This window comes from Falco naumanni, chromosome 3 (genome assembly GCF_017639655.2).
Source record: "Falco naumanni isolate bFalNau1 chromosome 3, bFalNau1.pat, whole genome shotgun sequence".
Taxonomy (NCBI): domain Eukaryota; kingdom Metazoa; phylum Chordata; class Aves; order Falconiformes; family Falconidae; genus Falco; species Falco naumanni.
The window spans coordinates 73,686,691-73,709,192 of NC_054056.1; the positions used below are offsets into that span (position 1 = coordinate 73,686,691).

Sequence of the window (22,502 nt, forward strand, 5' to 3'; positions counted from 1 at the left end):
AGTTGGTTGATATTTTAATATTTCTTAGGCATTTTTTAGTTTATCCTGTGCCAAGTGACTTATTACCTTTACATTTTGCAGGATGCTGGTCTGAACCAAAAAGCACAAATATGCTTTCCTTTTGTAGCAAGTGTATTTATACACGTGTAGATCCAGAAATTCAAGCTCTGTGGTCATCTGCCTTGCTTCATGAATACAAACCTCTCCAGGTTTTAATGGTAGAGGGCTGTCAACACAGTATATCTAGGTACTATGTAAACTGTCTCACAAAGAAGATTTGACAGAATTTTTAAAAGCTGAAAAAGTCATTGAAGTTATCATTGAAACAAGGTTTCTAAATTGAATATTCTTGCAACATTTACATGTAGAGCCCTGTTAAGCAGGCATCCTATCTTAATGGAACTGGTAAACTGAAGCTGGCTGCATAGAAATCGTCTTAGGTCTTGCAGGTTGTTTGCAGTAGGAGTGAGGCTCTCTAGTTCTTGATCTAGCTACAGAGTAAGTTTATTGAAATTCCTGGGTCTTTTTTTTTTTTTTTTAAAGTTTTCAGTTCTGTGATAACTGCTCTCTCACCCTTTCAGTAAATACCCTTCAAAGGGTGTTGTGAAGATAAAAAGGTGATGTTAAGGGGACAAAGCAGGAGGAAAGGGGACTTTCGGTCTTAGGTTTTATTCAAACAGAAATGGGCCACGCAAGTAAAATAGGTGTGACTGCTGAACTGCAGCTAGATAATTCTAAATCTATCCAAAGGCCAAGCAATAATGACTGGATCAAAAACCACCAAGCTGCATTGTTCAACTTAGCTTGGAGGTTTCTGCACCTTGGTTCTCTTTTTTTTTTTAGTTGCTATCCGTGTCAGGCATGATCCCATGAGGAACTGTTCCCTTCTCTCTCATGGCTTGGTGGTACTCAAAAGTGCTCAGAACATTGCATATTAGTGCATTCTAGACAGAGAAATTGTAGACTTCGTTGTGCCCTGTCAAGCAAGCAAATGTCTACCACTGAAAGTGCTGCAATTTTGGTAAATAGTGTTAAAACCATGGTCAGATTGACTGCTTTGGATTTGGAAGATGTGCAGGTGTCTTTTTCTTATTATCTGCAACTTTATATGATGTTTCAATGGAACATCATGTGAATGTTAAAATAAATCAATACTACAATAACTAAAATAATTAATATGAAAACTAAAATTAACTTTATACATTAAGAATACTCAAGGAAAATAAATATCAGAAAACCAAACAGCTGAAGCTATCAAGAAATGAAACCAGATTCATTTCCTGAACCTTCCAACTGCCTGATTTTTAATTTTTGTAGTTTATTTATCTAGATAAGCTTCAGGTGTCAAAAGTTGTAGTGCACTTAACCACTGAATATAATTGCAAAGATACAATGAAAATTCAGAGACTTTCCACGGGGTGAATTTTAAAATCACAACCTTAAACAATCTGATACTTTGATTTGGAAAAAACAACATCAAATTTTGTATTTGTATGTCTTGGTTATAAAGAATGACCTTTTTGGTCATGTACTAGAACAGATATTTTTGAACAACGTTACCACTGCTTCCAATTTCAGGAATTAGGAATTTAATTTTAAAATATGTGTATCTTATTGTCCATCTTGGAAAAAAGTTTTATTTGGATTTAGTGTTGTTGAGGGTTTAAATCCATTCTTAGTTTCTCTCTGATCTTACTTGTTCATCACTGCTAATTAATCAAAATGCAGATGGCAAGCCATTGACATTTGGATTTAGTCATCATTTAATAATTTTGTTAGTAACACTAACATACTTCTGATAAACTGCTAGTATAGGATTATTTCCACATGCTAAAATCCCAGATCATCTCTTCCGTGACCCTAAGTAATTGGCATGATAGGACAGTAACTGCCCAGCTCCAGGCCCAACTACTTTTCCATTTATACAGTGTAACAATGTTATTCTTGCTAAAGGCAAGTAACTTTACACTTTGTAATTACTGTGAAATATTACTGTCTACTAACAAAAGCAACATAGTGATAAACATTACAAGACTGCAGTAGTATTATATATAGTAGCATAGCCTACCTTCTAGAGAAAACCTTAGGACATTTGTTCTTCTGGCCTTGTTAAGGATATTCTGGGAGCTGAGTGATGCCAATGAAGAAATTTATTTCACTCCAATATAGCTGACATCAGCTTTTTAATTGTATGATTACATGACTTGTCCTTCAACTAAAGCCATCACTTTAGCATCTAGCATGTAAGAATAAATTTTATATTATTACAAGTTTGCAGTAGCTCCACTGACATAAATACAAACAGAGGCTAGGCCAAATTGTTTAGTTCAGTTCAGATCCCTGATCTTTTGGAGTGGCTCCAACATTGTATAAAGCTGCCTTTTTTTTTTTTTTTTTTTTTTTTTAATGACTTGTATGTATTTAAGTATGAAAACTAACAGGATTTCTGTTCTTGGAAATTCAGGTCTAGGGGAGTTCTACCTGGCCCCAGCTAGTGTACTGCTTTGTGGTCCCACACAAATCGTTCTCAAATCAAAGGGCACTGAAACCATAATGAAGTTGCGAACTCCTTGTGCAAACCATTGGAATTTTATTTTACATAGGAAAATGCAACAGGTATGTGATCTTAGTATCATGAATTAATCTTTATATTAAATGGGTGGAAAAAATTATGAAAAAAATGGGTGATAAGCCTTGGCTCTAGATTATGTTGTTAGCAATTTGAGGAAAGTGCCATTTCCAGGCTTCCTTTCAATGCTGCTTAAACTGAGAAGCATATGCCATTGACTTTATTGGAATTTGTTTGGATCCACGTATTATCTATTATCTATCCAGATATTACAGAAGTACCTAGCACTCGTGTCAGTTAAACATGTCATTTCCCGTTGGTTCCCATAGGTTTGATTTATGTCTTCAGACAGGGGTAGGGAAGGCGTTACAGCTGCATTAAAGTCAAGCCCAAGCAATCCCCTCGGGGGCAGAGTTAACTCCTTCCTAGGAGAAGGCACGGTGGAGGCTCTTCCCTGCACCTCAGGTCCTCCAGAAAGTGCACCGCCGGTGTTGAGCATTAATGCAAACGTTCAATAACTTCATAGAAAAGCCATTTCCATCAGACAAGGAAATTTTCTGACTGTCCTTCAGTGCAATGACACGGGCATAGTACGTGGCACTATGTAGTTGGAAGAACGACAGATGGCAAGATGTATATATTCGTGTATGTGTAAAGTATGTATTTCCTAGCACCGAGAAGAAGAGAAGAGAGAGATGGGAATGTTATCCAGGGCTGTCCCTCCTCCCGTGCGCTCGGCACACCCAGGGTTAAGCCAGGCGAAAGGGACAGCACAGCGGCCCCTGCACTGGCCCTGCGGCGTTTGCCTGCGGCTGAGTCCGAGGCCCCTCTGCAGATAAATGAACGGCACCTATCGGTGTCTCCTTGCAGACTTCCAGTCTGATCGGTGCCGGGGCTCGCCCAGCCCGGCACCAGCTTGGGCTCGGTATAGAGAGGGCTGCGGAAAAGCGGGCCGCCCGCCGAGGAAGCCAGCAGGAGCGCCGGGGGAAGGGGCCGAGTGGGACAGCCTCAGGGGCAGGGCGCGGGGAGGCAGCGGGCTGCGGGGGCGGGAGCCGCGCTGCCTCCTGCCCGGCCCCGAGCCCGCCGGCCGCCGTGCAGGGGGGCATTTCGCCCCCCGCTAGCTGGCCGGAGCCGGGGGGAGCGCACTCGTGTCCACCGGGAGGCGAAAGCGCTCTTACCTCGGAGTGGGAGTCGCGCACGTCCCGCTGCCCTCGCCGGAAGCTCTTCAGCCCTAAAATGCGGGGACGGCGTTGCTTAACACCCCAAAGCAGCCGCGCACCCATGTAGGCAGCTTGTTGTGCGGGACCGTACTGTTACCCCAGTCTATTGTCTGTCCCCCGCGGCTGCCCAGCCCAGGGCGATGTTCCCGCTGAAGCGCTCCGCTCTGGGTGCTGCGTGCAGTTACGAGCAGCAAGCTTTTGCGGGTTTAGCTGTTTATGCGGTTTGCTAGAAAGTAATTCGCAGATTAAGCTGACGCAAGCGAAGCAGTAACTTTTTAACCGTTGGGGACTATCACTTGGCTGTAAAACACGTCACGCTGTTTCAATAGTTAAGAGATTCTGAAAGGGACATTTTTCATTTTTTGGTTTTTGACTTTTTCCATTCAATAGTGGGTCATTCCTGACCAGGGCCCCTGCTATCCACTCACTTTCCTAACGCAGAGTCACGAAAAGTCTTTATTGGGGGAGATTTCTTGCACTACACAGCATTGTCGGGCTGGGCTGTTTTCATTTAGTGATTTTGAACTGCTTTAAAGAGGCAAAGTGTGTTGCCTTTAAATACACGTTAAAAAAAGGCTCTTGTCTTGAGAAACTGCTCGATTTGCAGGAAACTCTCCGGATGTTTGCTGCTTTTCATGTGGCATTTGTGGTCGGCTCTGATAACGCTGGGAGCACCACTTCCAACACCGCATTCTGTAATGGACCTGAAATAGAAACACATCTCTTGCCGGAGGATCCCCGCTCCGCGCCCCCGCGCTGTGTACGGCGGGTTTAAAAGGTCAATAAATCAGAAGGATGAACTCTGGGCGGCATTGTTAGGTTGGGAAAGTTAACGAATGACCCCAGGAGTCGTGCGACCAAGAAGGTTTCAGGAGCGTCAGAAGAAGCTCTTTACTAAACGCTTCAGGGAAGTGAGGTCCAAGCAGAAAGCACAACTTGAGTGAGAATCAATGCTGTGCGGTGGGTTTAAAAGTTACAATTTAAAAATACCTAAACAGTCAAAATAGAAAGAGAGAAAAGAGGTGAGATAATCTATTTATGACGCCGGGGCACTGGAAGGGTCACAAACTGCCAACATTTTCTGTACAAACCAGGGAGCTTTTACTTTCTCGGCTTAGATTCAAAACACACCTTTCTTTCTTTGATCCTAGATCAATGAGGTGTAGAAACAGCTTGTACAAATCTCCCAAACAAAGTTAGCTGCAGTTTGCTTGGTTTATTACCTCATGTTCATTATATAGAAAACCATTTTCTTCTCTGCTGGAAGTGACAGCCCCAAAATTGCTGTAAAGCATATTTGTAAGCAGGCTCTCTACTCGCTGAACTTTTTCAGGGCAAGATCTTGCAGGATGTGTTCCCTTGGCTCACGAAAATGTTTCTGCTAAATAGACTAGAAGGGACGGTTTGGCATTTTAACAAGATCAGCTCGTAAAACAGGTAATTCTGTCTTCTATGCATTAAACTCCGAGTAGGTCAGTTTTGACCGAGTCAGTAATACGGAGTGAGCTGTAACTGATCTGAAAGTCAAAACGGACTGCCTTCGTTAGGGCAGCGCATTGTTGCCTTCTTGGGTTTTGTTTTGCTTGGAAATCATCTTGCTTTCCCCTCTCAGACGATTATTCTGTTCTCTGCAGGGAAAGATACACACATTTTCCTCCTGCTTGAGTTAGCTTCAGACACGATTCGGATTCTGTTTAATTCAGAATTTTCTCTGGGTATCGGCCATGCTTCTGTGCGTGACCTGTCCTGGGGCAGCTGGCCTAGGATTAAGGGCTCTGGCTCCTAGCACGTCAGGCCGGGAAATGTCACAACCTCAGCCATAAAACTGAAGTCACTGGCACACCAGCTTTAAAAAGGTAAAAAAGGTACGCCCTAAGGTAGTGTCCCAAAGGCGTCGAACTAAAAACGATTAGAAAAGCACTTAATTCCTAACGATGGTCGGCTTTGCAAGAGGAAAATGGCCCCATGAACTTCTTTTACAATCAATTTTAAATGCGTTATACTTTTGCAAGAACGGTGTTACTATATACTAGTATGAGATCAATTTACACATATATATGTGTAGGGACATTGTTTTCGTCTCTGTCGCTTTTTACAGCACCTGATATAAGGAAGAAAAGCAGACCTGTTTGACCCTCGTGTTGGACTAGAGCGTGTGTTTGAAGGGCAGGGGGGAGCAGGGGGGGCGGGACGACACGACACACCAAAACCTTCTCTTTGCTTAGTTTTAGGCAGATAGTAGTCTTTTGGCAATGGTTTCGACTCCTCGCAATAGGAGTAAATACAGGGTACCAAGGCGGGAAATAAATCTCTTGCTTATAATCTCTAACAAACAGAAAGCATGAATGCAGAAGTGCCTCGAGAATTGTCCTCCCCGGTGTTAGTCTCGGGCAGCTGCTGCTCGCCACTGCGTTTTTCTTTTTAGAGTATCTACTGACCGTCAGGTGTAAAGGACTAGGTTTTGTGTTGCACGAAACAGGAAATTCACTGTTAGAATAAGTTAATGGTGAAGCCCGCGCTTCATTCATTTAATTTCAGCGAGAATTCTTACGATATTGGTTTATTTGATCGAGGTAGCTACCCAAACAGAGGTGTCCTTAACTAAATAAACGTCTTTGATCTTCAGTTTAAAGCTCAGCGGTTTCTCAAATAAGCATTAAATAGCACCACGTAACAATGCAAATATTAATCAGAGTGCCCGTGAAAACGCCGTATTTTGCATTAGTTTGTATGCCAAAGAAGAACATATATGGTAGCGAGATAGAATTTGTGTTTATTCTGAAGTGACGGATTTTTTACCAATATCTGTTTGTATCTACAGTTTATTTATGCGGGCAAATCAGAGAATGCCTGAACAAGGCAATGTAACACGCAGTACCTACTGCAAAGCTCAACTAATAAGTCAACCTATTAAACATACACTAAATTTGTGCGCTTTTGGCAGGTAATGAATAACTTTATAACGAAGTATGAAAAAGTGTGAAAGGATGTATTTCATAGGCTTTCCTGTGGATTCAGTATCCTACTGCCCCACGTAGTTTATGTCTTTCATGGGCTTACGAGATACAATATGCTAAGGTAGCACTACAAGGTGTGAAGCAAGTGCGAGATACTGATGATGACTTGGCTTATTCTTCCCAAGTTACTTTCCAAGTCTGCCTACAAAAGAAGCCCCTTGTGTCTCTCCGGCTGTTACGGGACATCTAGGTACGGTTCCACATACTCTGTCCCTTTCCCCCCTTTCGTGTCTCCTCTGGTCAGGGTTGTCCGTTTCTGGCTGGGCCGGTGACGGCAGGGTGTTTTCCTGAGGACAGCCCGGTAGCACATTGCCTCGGTGGGCCGGTCTCTGCTGCCATTGCCGGGGAGCGGTTAAATCCGAGGGCCTCTTACAAAGGCGCTACCGGTTCTCCCCAACGACGGCCGCGGTCCCACGGGGCCAGCGCTGCCCGCGCCGAGGCCCCACGGCCCGCTCAGGTGCCGGACCGTGCCACGCCGGGAGGAGCCCCGGGGGCCGCCCCGCGCCGCAGCGGGAGCCGCCGGCACCGTCCCGCGGCGCTCCCGCCCCCGCGGCCCCATTGGCCGCGCCGCAGCTCAAATAGGGCCGGGCAGCGGCGGCCGCCAGCAGCGAGCGGGACCCGAGCGCCGAGCCCGTCGCGGCCCCGCCGGAGCGTCCCGACATGAGCAGCCCCGATGCGGGCTACGCCAGCAGCGACGACCAGGCGCAGGGGCGGTGCTCGCTGCCCATCATGATGCCGGCCATGGGCCCCTGCCCCTGGGCAGAGTCGCTGAGCCCGCTGGGAGAGGCGAAGGCGAAGGGCGAGGCGGCGCCGTCGGGGGCGGCGGGCGGCCGCAGCAAGAGCGAGGCGCGGATCCGGCGGCCCATGAACGCCTTCATGGTGTGGGCGAAGGACGAGCGCAAGCGGCTGGCGCAGCAGAACCCGGACCTGCACAACGCCGAGCTCAGCAAGATGCTGGGTGAGCGTGGGGTGCGGGCGGGCGGTCCGCGGGCGGTCTGCGGGGACAGCCGGGGGCTGCGGGGAGCGCGGGCGGGCTGCGGGGACAGCCGGGGGCTGCGGGGAGCGCGGACGGGCTGCGGGGACAGCCGAGGGCTGCGGGGAGCGCGGACGGGCTGCGGGGACAGCCGGGGGCTGCGGGGACAGCCAGCGGTCCCGGCGGGCGGGGCGGCGGCGCTGCCGCTGTCGGGGCCCGGCGGTGGGCGGCCGGTCTGACGGTGCTCGTGGGCGCAGGTAAATCGTGGAAGGCGCTGTCGCTGGCGGAGAAGCGTCCGTTCGTGGAGGAGGCGGAGCGGCTGCGGGTGCAGCACATGCAGGACCACCCCAACTACAAGTACCGGCCGCGGCGGCGGAAGCAGGTGAAGCGCCTGAAGCGGGTGGAGAGCGGCTTCCTGCAGCACGGCCTGGTGGAGGCGGCGGCGCCCGGGCTGAGCAGCGAGGCCGGCGGCGGCGGCGGCAGGATGTGCGTGGAGGGCCTGGGCCTGGCCTACGCTGAGCAGGGCTACGCGGCGGCGGGCGCGGGCCACTACCGAGACTGTCCGCCGCTGGGCGCCGCCTTCGACGGCTACAGCCTGCCGACGCCGGACCCGTCGCCGCTGGACGCGGCGGAGGGCGAGGCGCCCTTCTTCGCGGCGGGGCTGCAGGAGGAGTGCGCGCTGGTGCCCTACGGCTACGCGCCGCACCCGGCGGCCGAGTACCCGGCGGCGGCGGCCGAGAGCCCGGCGGGCGCGGCGCTGCGGCGGCACCTGCCGCCCGGCGAGGCGCTGGGCCCGAGCGGCTCGCTGCAGGGGCTGCTGGGCTGCCCGGCGCCGCTGCACGCCTACTACGGGCAGGCGTGCCAGCCGCCGGGCCCGGGGCGCGGCCCGCCGCCGCTGCTGCCGCTGCCGCCGGGGGCGGTGGGGCAGCCGTCGCCGCCGCCCGAAGCGGCGCCGTGCCGCGAGCAGCTGGAGCCGCTGCCGCCCGAGGAGCTACTGGGCGAGGTGGACCGCACCGAGTTCGAGCAGTACCTGCGCTTCGCCTGCAAGCCCGAGCTGGGGCTGCCCTTCGCCGGCCACGACGACGCCGGGCTACCGGCGCCCGAGGGCGCGGGGCCCGTCTCCTCGGCCGTGTCGGACGCCAGCACCGCTGTCTACTACTGCGGCTACCCCGACGTGTGAGGGACTCGCTCGGGGGCGCGCCACGGACTGCCAGGGGGGCGCCCGCACCCGCTCCTATTTATGTAATTTATTTGAATCTTGAGAACTGACAGGGTATCCGTGACCTGCTCGAGGTTTAAAAGGCGACGCGCCTTTTCGCTGTCCAGGTGGTGCAGGTCTTGCCATCGCTGTCCGACAGTGACATGTAAAACTGTCCCTGCTGTGGAGTCGTGATACTAGTTACACAGTGGAATACAATTTCTGAGATCTTGTTAGAGATCCCTATGCTTTTGTAATGTTGTACAGGGTGCTGGTTTTTATATGTTGGATTTGTACAGAATAATTTTGCACTTTTACAAATAAAGGGAAAATAATAAAACTGGTCGCTGATATCTCCTTGAAGAGATGTTATCGTCGTTTGGAATCGATTATTACTGATTTTTAAACTACTTTTAATTATGTCCGTTGCACTAAGAATTAGGTTCCATCACCCTTTCTGTAAACAGTCGTCTTCTGTCTCTCTTGCTCAAAATATAAACAAAACTTGAAGTTTTCTTAAAAAAAATAATAATTAAACTGTATTGATAGTTTTTAGACGGTTGTTTAATACGACTGAATTAAAAAACAAAACGATAAGGGGGCGGCCTGTTTTATGTTTGAGGTGAAAAAGAACTGTAAGAAAGCTCTTTACCGAAGTAAGGTTTGAGTCTGTTTTAATGTAATCGTGGATACGCTGGATGCCATTAAGAAATAGCGCCTTGCTGTAATGGGCGGATAAGCGCTAGTTAAAGCATCTCCCCGGAGAAAATGTCTTCCGTGTCCCCGTAGCGGCTCTTGCTGTGCCGGGCAGGGGCGGGCGGTGGGGGTTATCAATCGCCGCTGCGGAGAACGAGAGCAGTAAATCAGGGTTCAAAGGAGGTGAAAAAAATCGACACGAGCCTCTAGAGGGTCGACGGGGGGCGGCCAGGAGCAGCCCGCTCGGGTACTCAACCACGGCGGCACCTTTAACCGGACGTCACAGAATTACCATTCACTTTCCTACATAAAGTCCTTATGCTACGTTATCGTGACTATAGCTAGAAATATCCTTGTGATTGAGAAATACGCACCCTGCAGTTCAACTTCCGTGGAAAAAAGGCGTTTTCATTTAGATGTTAGGACTGAGTATAGCTGTGGGGTGGGACTGATAAATTCATTATGTTTATTACTTAAATCGGGGGGAGAGAGTAACTGTCATCAGGGTCGTTTGCTTCCTAAGATAAAGCTGTCGAACTGAACCCTGGGGAGGAGGGGGCCGGGGCCGAAGTGGCAGACTTGCCCACTGAATAATCTGTCTTCCATGAGGACGGGAAATTAAATTGGGTGCATTTTCAAATTACATTTAAAGAAGCTTATGTTTGTACTGGTGAAAGATAAAATAGTGTACACAGACCCGGATGTAAACTGTCTCTGTCGGTAAGTGCCGAGCATAGCCTCGCTGGCAAAGCTTGACCAGGTAATTGCATGCGATTAGTGAGCCTGGTATTAAAATGCGTTCAAACCCTTAGTATTCTGTAAAATACTCTACCCTCTAGTTTCTTAATTTTCCCATTTTATTTTCAAGCAGTCTTCAGTTCTCACAGGTATAACTAAAATCCACCACCACCACCCCCCGCCACTCTCTTCACTTCTCCTCCACGTGTACAAGAGAAAAATGATGTATTCCTGCATTAAGTGGTACCTCAAGAAAAGAACGTTAGGTATGTTCTTGGTACTTTAACCTGGAAAAATTTATTACGTGTTCCGAAGCATAGATAGGTAAACCCAGTAAAGAAATATGCATGAGAAGTAGTGGGTTCGTATTGGTTGAATTTTCCTTTATTGTATGATTTCAGCCTACAGGACTAAATTAAATTTGTTTTGCCCATTTGGGGTACGTGCACGGCTTTCTGGAGGAAAATCACTTCGGTTAGTTTTGGAGATAAATCATTATTATGCTTTTAGTAAGTTTGGTCACTGTTTCTTCTCATTTTTCATTTAGGTGTAGGTTTTGCCCACCTCCTCTCTCCTTCACCTGAACTTTGCAGACAGCTGAAAGCTGAAGCGAACTTGAAACTGTAAGTGGGCTCATGACGAAGGTTGAAAGCCTTCTACTGATTTTTTTATAATAATACCGGAAGTGATTGACAATCAATTGTGTTAAATAGATATACAGGTTTTGGAAAGAGGGTTGGCCAGCGTAGCAGTCCTGGCTGCCAACAGTGTGTGGTGATGATGTATAGGCAGATCTTACAATAACCCTTTGCACAGAGCTTTTGCAGACTCAAATCTAAGGAGCATTATTTCTCTGTGTGTATCCAGATGTGCAGCTTTCTCCCCACCCCTTCCTGTGAGAAGAACTGTCTGAACTTTCTTTAACGTGTCTTAAAATGTGGCAGGTTTATGCACTGCCAATATACTTGGAGCAAATTCTTAGGAAGCTCCGTTCAAGCCCTATTTTCCATAGGGAGTGTCTCGATTTTGCGATTCTAAATGACACACACCCAAAACTGTCCTGTAGCCCTTCTGAAAACCTTAAACCTTCCTCACGACCCATGAGTGCCTATGACAATCGGATATTGAAAGAAGGACGCCAAAGTGATCCATTATCTTCCACAAGTGTTTTCCATGACACGGTTCTAGCGGGCGGGCGGTGGAAGCGGTTGTTGCCCGCCTCGGGTGCCTGCTGGCCGCTTCATTCTGCCGTACCCTTCACCAGAGTCGGAGTCTGCCACTGCCATCCGGTTCCCAGCACTGCAGCCAGGGCAATTTGCTTCCTGGAAACAGCAGCTACTCTTCTTTTAGGGGTTCTGGTTTACACAGAAGAGTAAACCAAAAAGACGGGGTGACATCTTTAAACGCCTCTCTAAACCTTGCCAGAACAGCCGCTCTTCAGTTAAATAGCGGCATTCTCAGAGCAATGCCTTCAGGCCCCTTCCCGCAGGGACGGTGAATGCTCTGTGCGACTCACGCAGGCCCCTTATGCCCCAAAGTTATTAAGCACTTCTTCTTCTGTCCCTCTCTTACCCATTCGCCGTGTTTCAAGAGGCCCCTAGTCGGATCTCAGGTTTTTCCTAACGCGACCAAGCTCCTTATGTGGGTGTCACACTGCAATCAGAGTCTATTTCTTATTTGGTGTTGTGTGTATGCGTGCGTGCCCTCTCTTCCTAAGTGTATCGCTAGAAAAAGTAAGCAGGCCTAACCCAAGAGAAAGAGATTTCAGACAAAGGTGATGAACTAAAACCATCGCAAGGTTCGTCTATACAAGGCAGGTGGCAGGGAGAAGTCAGGAGGGGAGGATAAAAACACACCCGTTAATGGAGAACAGCTGGGACTGGAAATGTCAGGAAGCAGTAGTTTTGTTCTCTGAAAAAACAACATTAACTTTGCAGATTTCTGTCCGTTTCTGGTAGCTGTATGCTTTTCAAACTAGAAAGAGTAATCTGTAGATGTTAGCAGCAATACTGCTGCAGAATTTCTCCTCGTGAACAAGTTCTATTCATTTACGTGGCAACTCCACTCGTTTTGGAATAAATACCTCCCCCCGTCTCCCCCGCTGTTTATATTGCCTGTGAAGGACAACAAAAAATCGTGCTTTGAGCATGCCCACTCCGGAAGGTGTCTTGAAAACTACATCCAGCCCCCCCAGGAGTGGGTCACGGCACCGGCTCAAACACCACCTGGGCATCTAGTGCCGGGGACAGCGGCGGGTCGTCAGCAACTTTGTGACAAGCCTAAATGAAAGCAGCACGGTACCGAGGCAGCTGGTGGGGCCGGAGGGGGCTGCGTAGGGCCTCCGGTTGCCATAACCGATGGGTTATCGCCCTGCCCCACGCCCCCCCCCCCCCCCCCCCCCCGCCCCCTGTGGCTCTCTGCCTGCAGCCCGTGGTGAGAGCCGGCTGCCCGGCCGGGGTCTCATCGCGGTGAGTCTCCCGCAGTCCTCAGGGCTTCGCCTTCCTGTGAATACGGTTGCAGTTGCCCAGCGACTCAAATGGGACAGAAAAGCAGCGCAAATGTCTCCTCACGTTCTTCACCTTCACTTAGCTATTAGAGCTCATCAGGGCCGGACAGTGGCTGACCGTCTCTGTATTGCTGTACCGAGTAACGTGTGTTACCGACGGGACTGTGAAATCCAGTACTTACCTACCCACGTTTGCTTAACGTTAAATAGGCAATTAATGTGTTGACTAATTAAATGCATGCAAGATCAGAGCTTAATCGCCCTGCTTCCCGTCTACAAAAAGAAAATTTATTTCACCTGTATGTTTGAACAGAGCCTCTTAAATACGGCAGCTGTTGCTGCATCTAATGCGGTGTGCTGCTCAGTCAAGGCTTCTCACAGACAACTACTTTATGATACTTTAAATGTATGTATTTTATCCTAAACGATCTACTCAGGAGGTCCGTGGCATAAAGAAATTTCAAGGAAGATGTGAATACTATCCCACAGCAAAGCAAATGCTATGTAATTCTCCTTGTTCCTGTTGCTAGCTGAGGAGCTGTTGACTCCCCTTTAGTTTGAATGCTGCTGAATCTGTCCTTGGTTTTATTCACTAGGCTGAACACCTTCCCTCCCCCGCCTCCCCCCCCCCCCCCCCCCCCCCGCCTCCCCCCCCAAAGCCCACACCTTCTGTAGAAAAAAAAGAAAAGAAAATTATTGTCATCAGGAATAACCAATTTCTATGCTGTAAACGGACAGGTTACGAACGCGTTGGCACTCGTGTGGGAAAGGGTAAGTTAGTTGTTTCCTCTGCCTGCTTTGAGGGGTGCAGAGTCGCCCGGATCCTGCTGCTGTCGACACTAACTGATGGTCTGTTCTCACTCCAGACTGCAATGTCCCATAGGCGCTTGTGGCGTCCCAAGGCTGAGGAGTGGGTGGAATTACATGCTTATATTATTTCTGAAACTTGTTTCAAAGCCACCCTTTTTTGAGGAGTGATTTAGTCACTGCCTCTCCCAATGTCCTTTCTTTATGCTGCTGAATCTATTTTTGGCGCTCGGAAATCATTCGTACTCGGGGGAGCTGCTGATGGCAATGGGCATCAGTAGAGCCGCTTTATGGGACTAGCCCTATAAGCTCATGCCGTCAGGTTTTTACGTGTTGTAAATGAATTGCGTGATGCAATTCACATCGCTGCGTGACGCAGCTTGCCGGACGGTGCTTTGAGCCTGTCAGCTACGATTTGACACGACTGACCCATTTCGCATCTGCCTAAGAAAACCTGCAGCATGCTCGGGGAGATTGCATGTCTCCTGCCCAAATACTCGGCACCCGTCTCTCTAGCATCGTCCGGACAGTGACAGCGGGCGCCGGTTCCCAGGTTAACCGGGCTGGTCCGGGAGGTGGAGGATCCACGGGGCGACCCGCCGCCGTCAGCCCTCGCCCGGCAGCTTCCGGGCGACAAAGCCCCGTGGTGGCTTCTGTCGTGCTGCCAGACAACACGAACGGGGGGTGCACTATCGGGCACGAAGGACTGAAGTGAGAGGACGGGGCCGCCGGGCAGGCGGCCGAGAAGGGCAGCGAATGCGGGTCCAGGCTCGAAGACAGCCCACTGAAAGCAATGCGGAATTTTAAGACAGGTCCTGTCCGCCCCGCCACTGTCCTTGAAGATGTAAATTTTTTCCCCTGAAAATCGACGTCCAGTTACAGCAGGGAACGGGGCAGCTGCCTATTCTTATAATGGTGAAATGCAAAATACGTATCTAAGGAATACAAGTGGTTGTTTTTTTGTTTTCTCTGTGTGTGTGTGTGTGTGTGTGTGTTAAAAACTAGAGCGGAGACGGTATAGTTTAAGGGCTTTAAGTATAATTATATTCGGCTATTTTCTGTCCAAACGGATTTCTGTAAAACTTAGGTTGACATCATTATCACTAAATGGCCGCTTGATGATTTCTCGAGTAAGTATTCCGCCCTCCAACCCTTTCCCAGCCTGCGGGCATTAATACTCGCTTTCCCGGGTTCCACACTCCAGGCGGAAGATGAAGGATTAAAACACCTCGGGTCAGTGCTGCTCTTTGTTAAGAACAAACAAAAATTATTTAGTCTCGACTTCAAGCGAAGCACGAACACAGAGGTACCGGGCCAAAAAATGCGCGACGCCTTAAGTAATTCCCGCGCCGGTCGCTGGGGAGAAGACAGGGTGTTCCCCGAGGGCAGCGGGGAGCGCGGTCCGCCCCGTGCCGCCGCACGCCGGCCGAAGAGCCTGACACGGCAAAGCGCGCTTTACTGGAGGGAAAACAGGTATTCTCCTTAACGGCCGGCAAGCTAAATTAACGAGGGTACCATTTATTCAGTATTTTTTCCCCTGTGAACTGCATACCCTCTTTATGTAAGAAGCTGTAATTTCACTCATAAAGGCACGGATGCTTTCAGTTATGCTGCGTAAAAAAAATGGTCCCACAAAGACGCTCCAGATCACGGCCAGGTTGCAGATCGCTCGGCTGCTCTTTTATGGGCAAACTTTCTCTGAGTTCATCCTGTATGAAATACGGCGCTAATAAAATATCCTTCCGAGGTACGCAATGGAAATAGGGTTATTGATACGACTGAAAATACGATCAAATACTTGAAAGGTTACAATGGAAGAATGATTGCAGCTGAGAATATCCCATTTATCAGGAAGACGCTCACAAAGATGGCAGTCAGCAGCATTAAAAATAAGTCGCAAAACCACCCCCAAAAGACCCTCTTAGGAAAAACAAACAGTATTGTCTTTACAGCCTTTACAAATATTGCGATGAACGGCTCAGTTTTGAACACGCGGTGATTTAATGAAACCACCTTGCCAAGGAGGAAAACCGCAGAGGGGGAAAGGCCAGAGAGCATCCCGCGGGGCAGCGACAGCGACAGCCGGATGGGAAGCGCTCTGCTGCCGCATCTGGGAGCGCGGATGCACCGAAGCATCCCCGCGCCGTCACCATGGGGCGGCTGGTTGCGGGGGCGAGGACCCGCACCAGGAGGAGCCCCGGGGGCCGCCCCGCGCCGCAGCGGGAGCCGCCGGCACCGTCCCGCGGCGCTCCCGCCCCCGCGGCCCCATTGGCCGCGCCGCAGCTCAAATAGGGCCGGGCAGCGGCGGCCGCCAGCAGCGAGCGGGGCCCGAGCGCCGAGCCCGTCGCGGCCCCGCCGGAGCGTCCCGACATGAGCAGCCCCGATGCGGGCTACGCCAGCAGCGACGACCAGGCGCAGGGGCGGTGCTCGCTGCCCATCATGATGCCGGCCATGGGCCCCTGCCCCTGGGCAGAGTCGCTGAGCCCGCTGGGAGAGGCGAAGGCGAAGGGCGAGGCGGCGCCGTCGGGGGCGGCGGGCGGCCGCAGCAAGAGCGAGGCGCGGATCCGGCGGCCCATGAACGCCTTCATGGTGTGGGCGAAGGACGAGCGCAAGCGGCTGGCGCAGCAGAACCCGGACCTGCACAACGCCGAGCTCAGCAAGATGCTGGGTGAGCGCGGGGTGCGGGCGGGCGGTCCGCGGGCGGTCTGCGGGGACAGCCGGGGGCTGCGGGGAGTGCGGGCGGGCTGCGGGGACAGCCGGGGGCTGCGGGGAGTGCGGGCGGGCTGCGGGGACAGCCGGGGCTGCGGGGAGCGCGGACGGGCTGCGGGGACAGCCGGGGGCTGCGGGGACAGCCAGCGGTCCCGGCGGGCGGGGGCGGCGGCGCTGCCGCTGTCGGGGCCCGGCGGTGGGCGGCCGGTCTGACGGTGCTCGTGGGCGCAGGTAAATCGTGGAAGGCGCTGTCGCTGGCGGAGAAGCGTCCGTTCGTGGAGGAGGCGGAGCGGCTGCGGGTGCAGCACATGCAGGACCACCCCAACTACAAGTACCGGCCGCGGCGGCGGAAGCAGGTGAAGCGCCTGAAGCGGGTGGAGAGCGGCTTCCTGCAGCACGGCCTGGTGGAGGCGGCGGCGCCCGGGCTGAGCAGCGAGGCCGGCGGCGGCGGCGGCAGGATGTGCGTGGAGGGCCTGGGCCTGGCCTACGCCGAGCAGGGCTACGCGGCGGCGGGCGCGGGCCACTACCGAGACTGTCCGCCGCTGGGCGCCGCCTTCGACGGCTACAGCCTGCCGACGCCGGACCCGTCGCCGCTGGACGCGGCGGAGGGCGAGGCGCCCTTCTTCGCGGCGGGGCTGCAGGAGGAGTGCGCGCTGGTGCCCTACGGCTACGCGCCGCACCCGGCGGCCGAGTACCCGGCGGCGGCGGCCGAGAGCCCGGCGGGCGCGGCGCTGCGGCGGCACCTGCCGCCCGGCGAGGCGCTGGGCCCGAGCGGCTCGCTGCAGGGGCTGCTGGGCTGCCCGGCGCCGCTGCACGCCTACTACGGGCAGGCGTGCCAGCCGCCGGGCCCGGGGCGCGGCCCGCCGCCGCTGCTGCCGCTGCCGCCGGGGGCGGTGGGGCAGCCGTCGCCGCCGCCCGAAGCGGCGCCGTGCCGCGAGCAGCTGGAGCCGCTGCCGCCCGAGGAGCTACTGGGCGAGGTGGACCGCACCGAGTTCGAGCAGTACCTGCGCTTCGCCTGCAAGCCCGAGCTGGGGCTGCCCTTCGCCGGCCACGACGACGCCGGGCTACCGGCGCCCGAGGGCGCGGGGCCCGTCTCCTCGGCCGTGTCGGACGCCAGCACCGCTGTCTACTACTGCGGCTACCCCGACGTGTGAGGGACTCGCTCGGGGGCGCGCCACGGACTGCCAGGGGGGCGCCCGCACCCGCTCCTATTTATGTAATTTATTTTAATATTCTCGGGGGATTTTCGTAAACCCCGTTTTGTCGCAAATAGCTACTGTCGTGCAGATTAAAAGCATGGTTCAAACTGGTTGTCGACTGGTGTGCCGGCATGTTTACATCTTTTTACCTCTGTGCTCAAAATTATCGTTACTTTTGCAACATCAGCACCGTTAATTCTTTGCCCAGAATAAGTTTTAGTAGCGGTTTTAAACTATATTTCTATTCTTTTTTTTTGTACTTGAGGAAAATAAATTTATGTCTAGCTCTTTCTGTCATTCTTCTTGTCCATGTGGCCCTTTAGGGACATTGGTCTAAAGCTATATCAGTCATGCCCTGAGGTGGAGTAAAGTGAATGCAGATGCTGTGTGCCACTGTCTTTCACCATGACAATGGCTCTAAAAAGGTCTCCAGGACCAAAGAAGTTAGTTCCCAGGTGTGGCTGTTTTCTTGTTACACAGCTGCATGGCTAGACCTGTGCTGTTGTCTGTCTCCGTGGTGGAAAGAACATGGCTGTATTTAACTCTGTTTTGTCTTTTGTGGTGTGGTTTTTTTTTTCCCCCTGGTCTGTAGGTGCCAACTGGATTTTGCATTTGTCATTAACACTTTGGGGAAAAACCTTTCTGAAACTATAGTCTCTATAGGTAAGTTTGATATACAGCTTCTAAAGTTTACTTGGAAGCCTATTGGATTTGGATACTTGTAGATGTGAAGGTGATTTTGCTTTACATAACAATTCCTGTTTGAAAAAAAATTGATTCACAAATAGCATCAGTACTGCATTTACAAATTGTTTTCCTTTCTGCTGCCTACCTTCAAGTAGGTTTATGCCATTTAGCGTCATGGGATTTAGGCTTATATTAGTAAGGAGAAAAACCAGTACAGCCCAAATTCTCATCTCAGTTGCTCTCAATCAACTGTTAGTATCAATTATCCATTAAAACAGGAGGGTCTTTGTAGCATGGTCTGCTCTGACACTTCTGCCAGTGCAAGAGTACAACTACATCTCATTCTCATTCTAATGTTCTCAGGTAAGCATAAAGCTAACAACGCTTCTGATGCTTGTCTTCCATTTGGAAGAGTCTGGCTGGGGTCAACTTATGATAACTGTAACAGAGAATTTCAAATATTTTAATTTTCAAATTCAGAAGTGATATAACATATTTTTAGGTAAGTGTACTTTATACTGCACTAAATTAGACTGAGTTGTGGATGAAGAAATCCTGCAAAAACTCCATTTGTGCAATCTATGCTTGGTTTTATAAAAATCATGTGATAAATAATGATTTTTTGAACACCTGTTATGTACACAGAGCCAGCTGCGTTATTTTCAAACAAATCTAGTAGAAACATAATTGAGCAGATAATGCTTTATTTATTAATTCAGAAAGTGTAACTTAATTTATGTTGGAAGAAACCTGATTTTGTCCACTGACTTCACTGACATTTTTAACTGCATGAAGTGTAATATTGGAAAAGTTCACTTGAAATTGTGGTTGCCTCGTTGTAATATCTTTTTTTCCCTCAGCTTTACAATAAGGAAGTGTGAAGGCCAGTGTCAAGTTTCTAATATTAGGGGTCAGGTACAAGGTGGGAAACAAGACTGTTTGTATGTCAACATCTTAAGAACATTCTTGACATAAGGCATTCTTATGTCAAGTATGATATATTTGTCTGGCAAGAAACATTGAGCATGTTATAATTAACAACAGAGAAAACTCTGTATTTGAACAGGTTGGATTAGTCCACTTGTGGCTCCCAGATGACCAGTCCTAGTGATGACCATTGTGGAGTCGTACTCCTTCAATTACATCCTGCTAAAACAATAGGAGGTGCTCTTCCTCATGATGCTGCACAAATACCATGGTTCTGAAAAACCCAAAAGAATAGCAAAGACAAACATCAGATAATTACACTATGAACAGATGTTTAAGTATATTGAAATAAAATTTCTGTTTGTGTAGCTTTTTTTTTCCTTATATCAATATGTTACAGATGTCCTAAGGCTCATTTTTTTTTTCTATACTACAATAGTATTACAACCACAGTACCTGGTGGAATTATGTTATAAAATGTAATGTCCTCTGGTAAAAGAAAAGTAAGGAGGGAAAGTAAGCTTAATTTAGGAAATCCTAAAGTAAGGTTAAATGAAGAACTTCCAGAATTAAGATTATTAGTGCAGCTCTAATTAATCTTTAGTAATGTTATGATACAAGCATTAATTGTAAATGATAAACAAATTTTCTATGCAACCCCAACTCAGTCAATACGTATCTTGCACAGAAATGATACGTGAGGATTGAAACCAACGTGTTCCATAATTATAGTACTCACAGCACTCTCTCCTTCCCAAGTTGAATTCCTTTTGTTTTCTGTTGCAGTTATGAGAGCTCACTGCTTCTGCACATCATCCCAAACTGATTGCTTGGTGAAATGAGAGAGACCGGTGCAATGCAATCAACCTCAAAGGAAATCTGTTATTACGTAGCACTTTGACTGTAGTATTTACAGGATGCAGCTCTCCAAAGTATCATTAAATTGCCTTAACGTTGAAGTGACCATTTTTATGCCTCTTGGCGATTGCTTCTTTGTTTGCTGTCTGTCTTCTAATACTGATTTCTTCCTAAAACTTGGTCCATCATCTGCATGAAATGAAGCAGCAGCTGAGGAATGCCTCATCAAATAACAGCATTTATCTTCTCCTGCTATATGAGCCTGCATTTTGACCTGCCACAAGGTGAAGATTGAGGAATGAACATTGTCAATGTTTTTTTTTTTTGAGATAATAGTGCAGGACAACAAAATGATGCTGGGGCTGTAGAATAATTGGTTCAGTTCCCATTTCTGGAATGACTACGGTTCCTTTGCCTCTGTCTTTTCTGTACATTCTGTTCCTTTTCCTTCTGTTGTACTCTTTCCCTAGTTTATGTTCCTTTTGTTGCTCACATCAGCATTTTCCCTTTTCCATAACAGCCTAAACACTCCTGCCTCATTTGTATATCCTCTTCCCATTCTCAAAACACCAAGCTTTTCCTCTTTGTCTGAAATCTACCCATATTCTGTCCCTTTTCTTAACTGCTTGGCTTTTTTTTTTTTTAACCCTTTTTTTCTTTCCTGTTCATGGTTCTCTACTCTATCCTCACCCCTGCTCCTCAGTACCTCCTGATTCTGTTCCTATCCCAGCTGTGCCCTCTTTCCTACCTCACTGCAACCCCGTATCTTTCCTCTTCTTTTCTCTCTCCTTTTACTGTTCGTGTCTGTTGTTAGCCCATGAGGTAGCTCCATCTTTACAAGCTGTTTCTCCTTCTTGCTTCACATTCCATGGTCCAGTGCTCCCCATCATGCTTTTTAGAGTTTATAGTTTCTATTTTAGAGTTTCAGTTGTAGAACTTGGGCAGCTCTTCATAGAAAACAATTGTAGTTACACCTCTGACACAGAGACAATGCCTATCCCAGGCTACATATTAAAACTGTGCTGCTAAAGGGTCCCAAGGTTGAATGTGGTTGAAAGAATATATTTTCAGAAATACCTGACCAGTTTTAGCTGGAACTTCTGTATTCTGTTAGACCCAGCTGTCTGGGATGAAAATTTGTGGTCCAAATGCATTGCTAAAGCTATAGAAAACTGACTTCATGGTTTTGAAATTGAAAGTCTGAGATTACTTTAGTTGGCAGCATCTGTGCCATGTTCAACATCACCTGAGTGTAATCCTTAGGCATTTTGGTTATTTACCAGAGGTGTTCACTAACTTAGGAGCAGGAATATAATTTAACTGCTGTACTGGTTCAAGCATAAGACAAATATTTTTCAAAAAATCCTAGATAGGGATAATCTAATTTCTCCTATATTCCCAGGCTATATGAACACTTTCTCAATCTTGTGTAGGTTGGTTAACAGCTTCCCTTGTGTGCTCTGGGTACCAAGCTGGTTTGTGTGGCTGGGGCTTGCCTGTGCAGCGCCCATTTTGACACTGACACCAAAATGTGGGCAGTGTGGACTGAAGTAAGATTCATTCCTCTGATTCACTGTTTTGCTGAAGCTGCTGCATGAGCAGTTTATTGGCTGGTAAGTGTATGTGTCAATCTCTGGTGGTTCTGGCTGTCCTGATCAACTCAGGGCATGTTTCTGGAACTCTTAAAGGGACTGTGTTTTCTTCTCTCTTGATAAATCAGGGGTCATCATACATCCAAGTCTACCAGTACGGTAAGCTGGGAATCAGGGTGTGGATGCTCTTAAATATTTTAATCCTATATATCAAATAATTTAATTGTATTTTTTTACTTATTTTATTCCTTAAAGCTGTTCTACAGAGGCCACATTGCTTTAATTAGTTTCTATGTTAACATAGTGACAGTGATATTATTCCCTTTGCAGATTTTCTTAAAACAATTGATTTACTTATTGAAAATCTTTGTCTTTCTTAAATGAATATGGATTTTCAGACAAGGGAAATATATTAAGTATTTTAGCAACCAATACATTTTGGCTGTATGTGGAATGATTACTGCATTAATGTAAATTGACACATAGATTTTAAATTCTGGGTTACAGAGTGCAGTATAGTGGAGAAGCCTACGACAGTTAGTGGAGCAAAACCAGTTTAACTATAGCAGCATAGTCCTAAATAATGGCTAAATCATATTTGTCAAGTAAATCATGAATAAGCACCTTGGCTTACCCAGTGGTTTAAAAATGTATTTAATTAAATGGGTACCTGATTGTGTAGGGATGGTGGATTTCTCACTGGGTGTCCTACTGTCCATGGAAGATCTTGCAACTGAAAAATAGGTAGTACATTGTAGTACACTCTCATTATTTCTTTTATCTTTTGTATTTTTTGAGATTAAATG

The 22,502-nt window shown here is 48.8% G+C and overlaps 2 protein-coding genes across 2 annotated transcripts; both read left to right on the top strand.

Moving 5' to 3' along the window:
- The first annotated feature begins 7,431 nt into the window (after positions 1 to 7,431).
- Positions 7,432 to 9,321, top strand: SOX17 (SRY-box transcription factor 17). Its single transcript, XM_040586956.1, has 2 exons — positions 7,432 to 7,764; positions 8,037 to 9,321. Exons 1-2 carry the CDS (start codon positions 7,467 to 7,469, stop codon positions 8,957 to 8,959), a joined length of 1,221 nt encoding a protein of 406 aa, XP_040442890.1. The 5' UTR covers positions 7,432 to 7,466; the 3' UTR covers positions 8,960 to 9,321.
- Positions 9,322 to 16,058: 6,737 nt separating this feature from the next.
- Positions 16,059 to 20,210, top strand: LOC121085797 (transcription factor SOX-17-like). The gene is made up of 2 exons (XM_040588794.1): positions 16,059 to 16,392; positions 16,665 to 20,210. Exons 1-2 carry the CDS (start codon positions 16,095 to 16,097, stop codon positions 17,585 to 17,587), a joined length of 1,221 nt encoding a protein of 406 aa, XP_040444728.1. The 5' UTR covers positions 16,059 to 16,094; the 3' UTR covers positions 17,588 to 20,210.
- Positions 20,211 to 22,502: the final 2,292 nt, after the last annotated feature.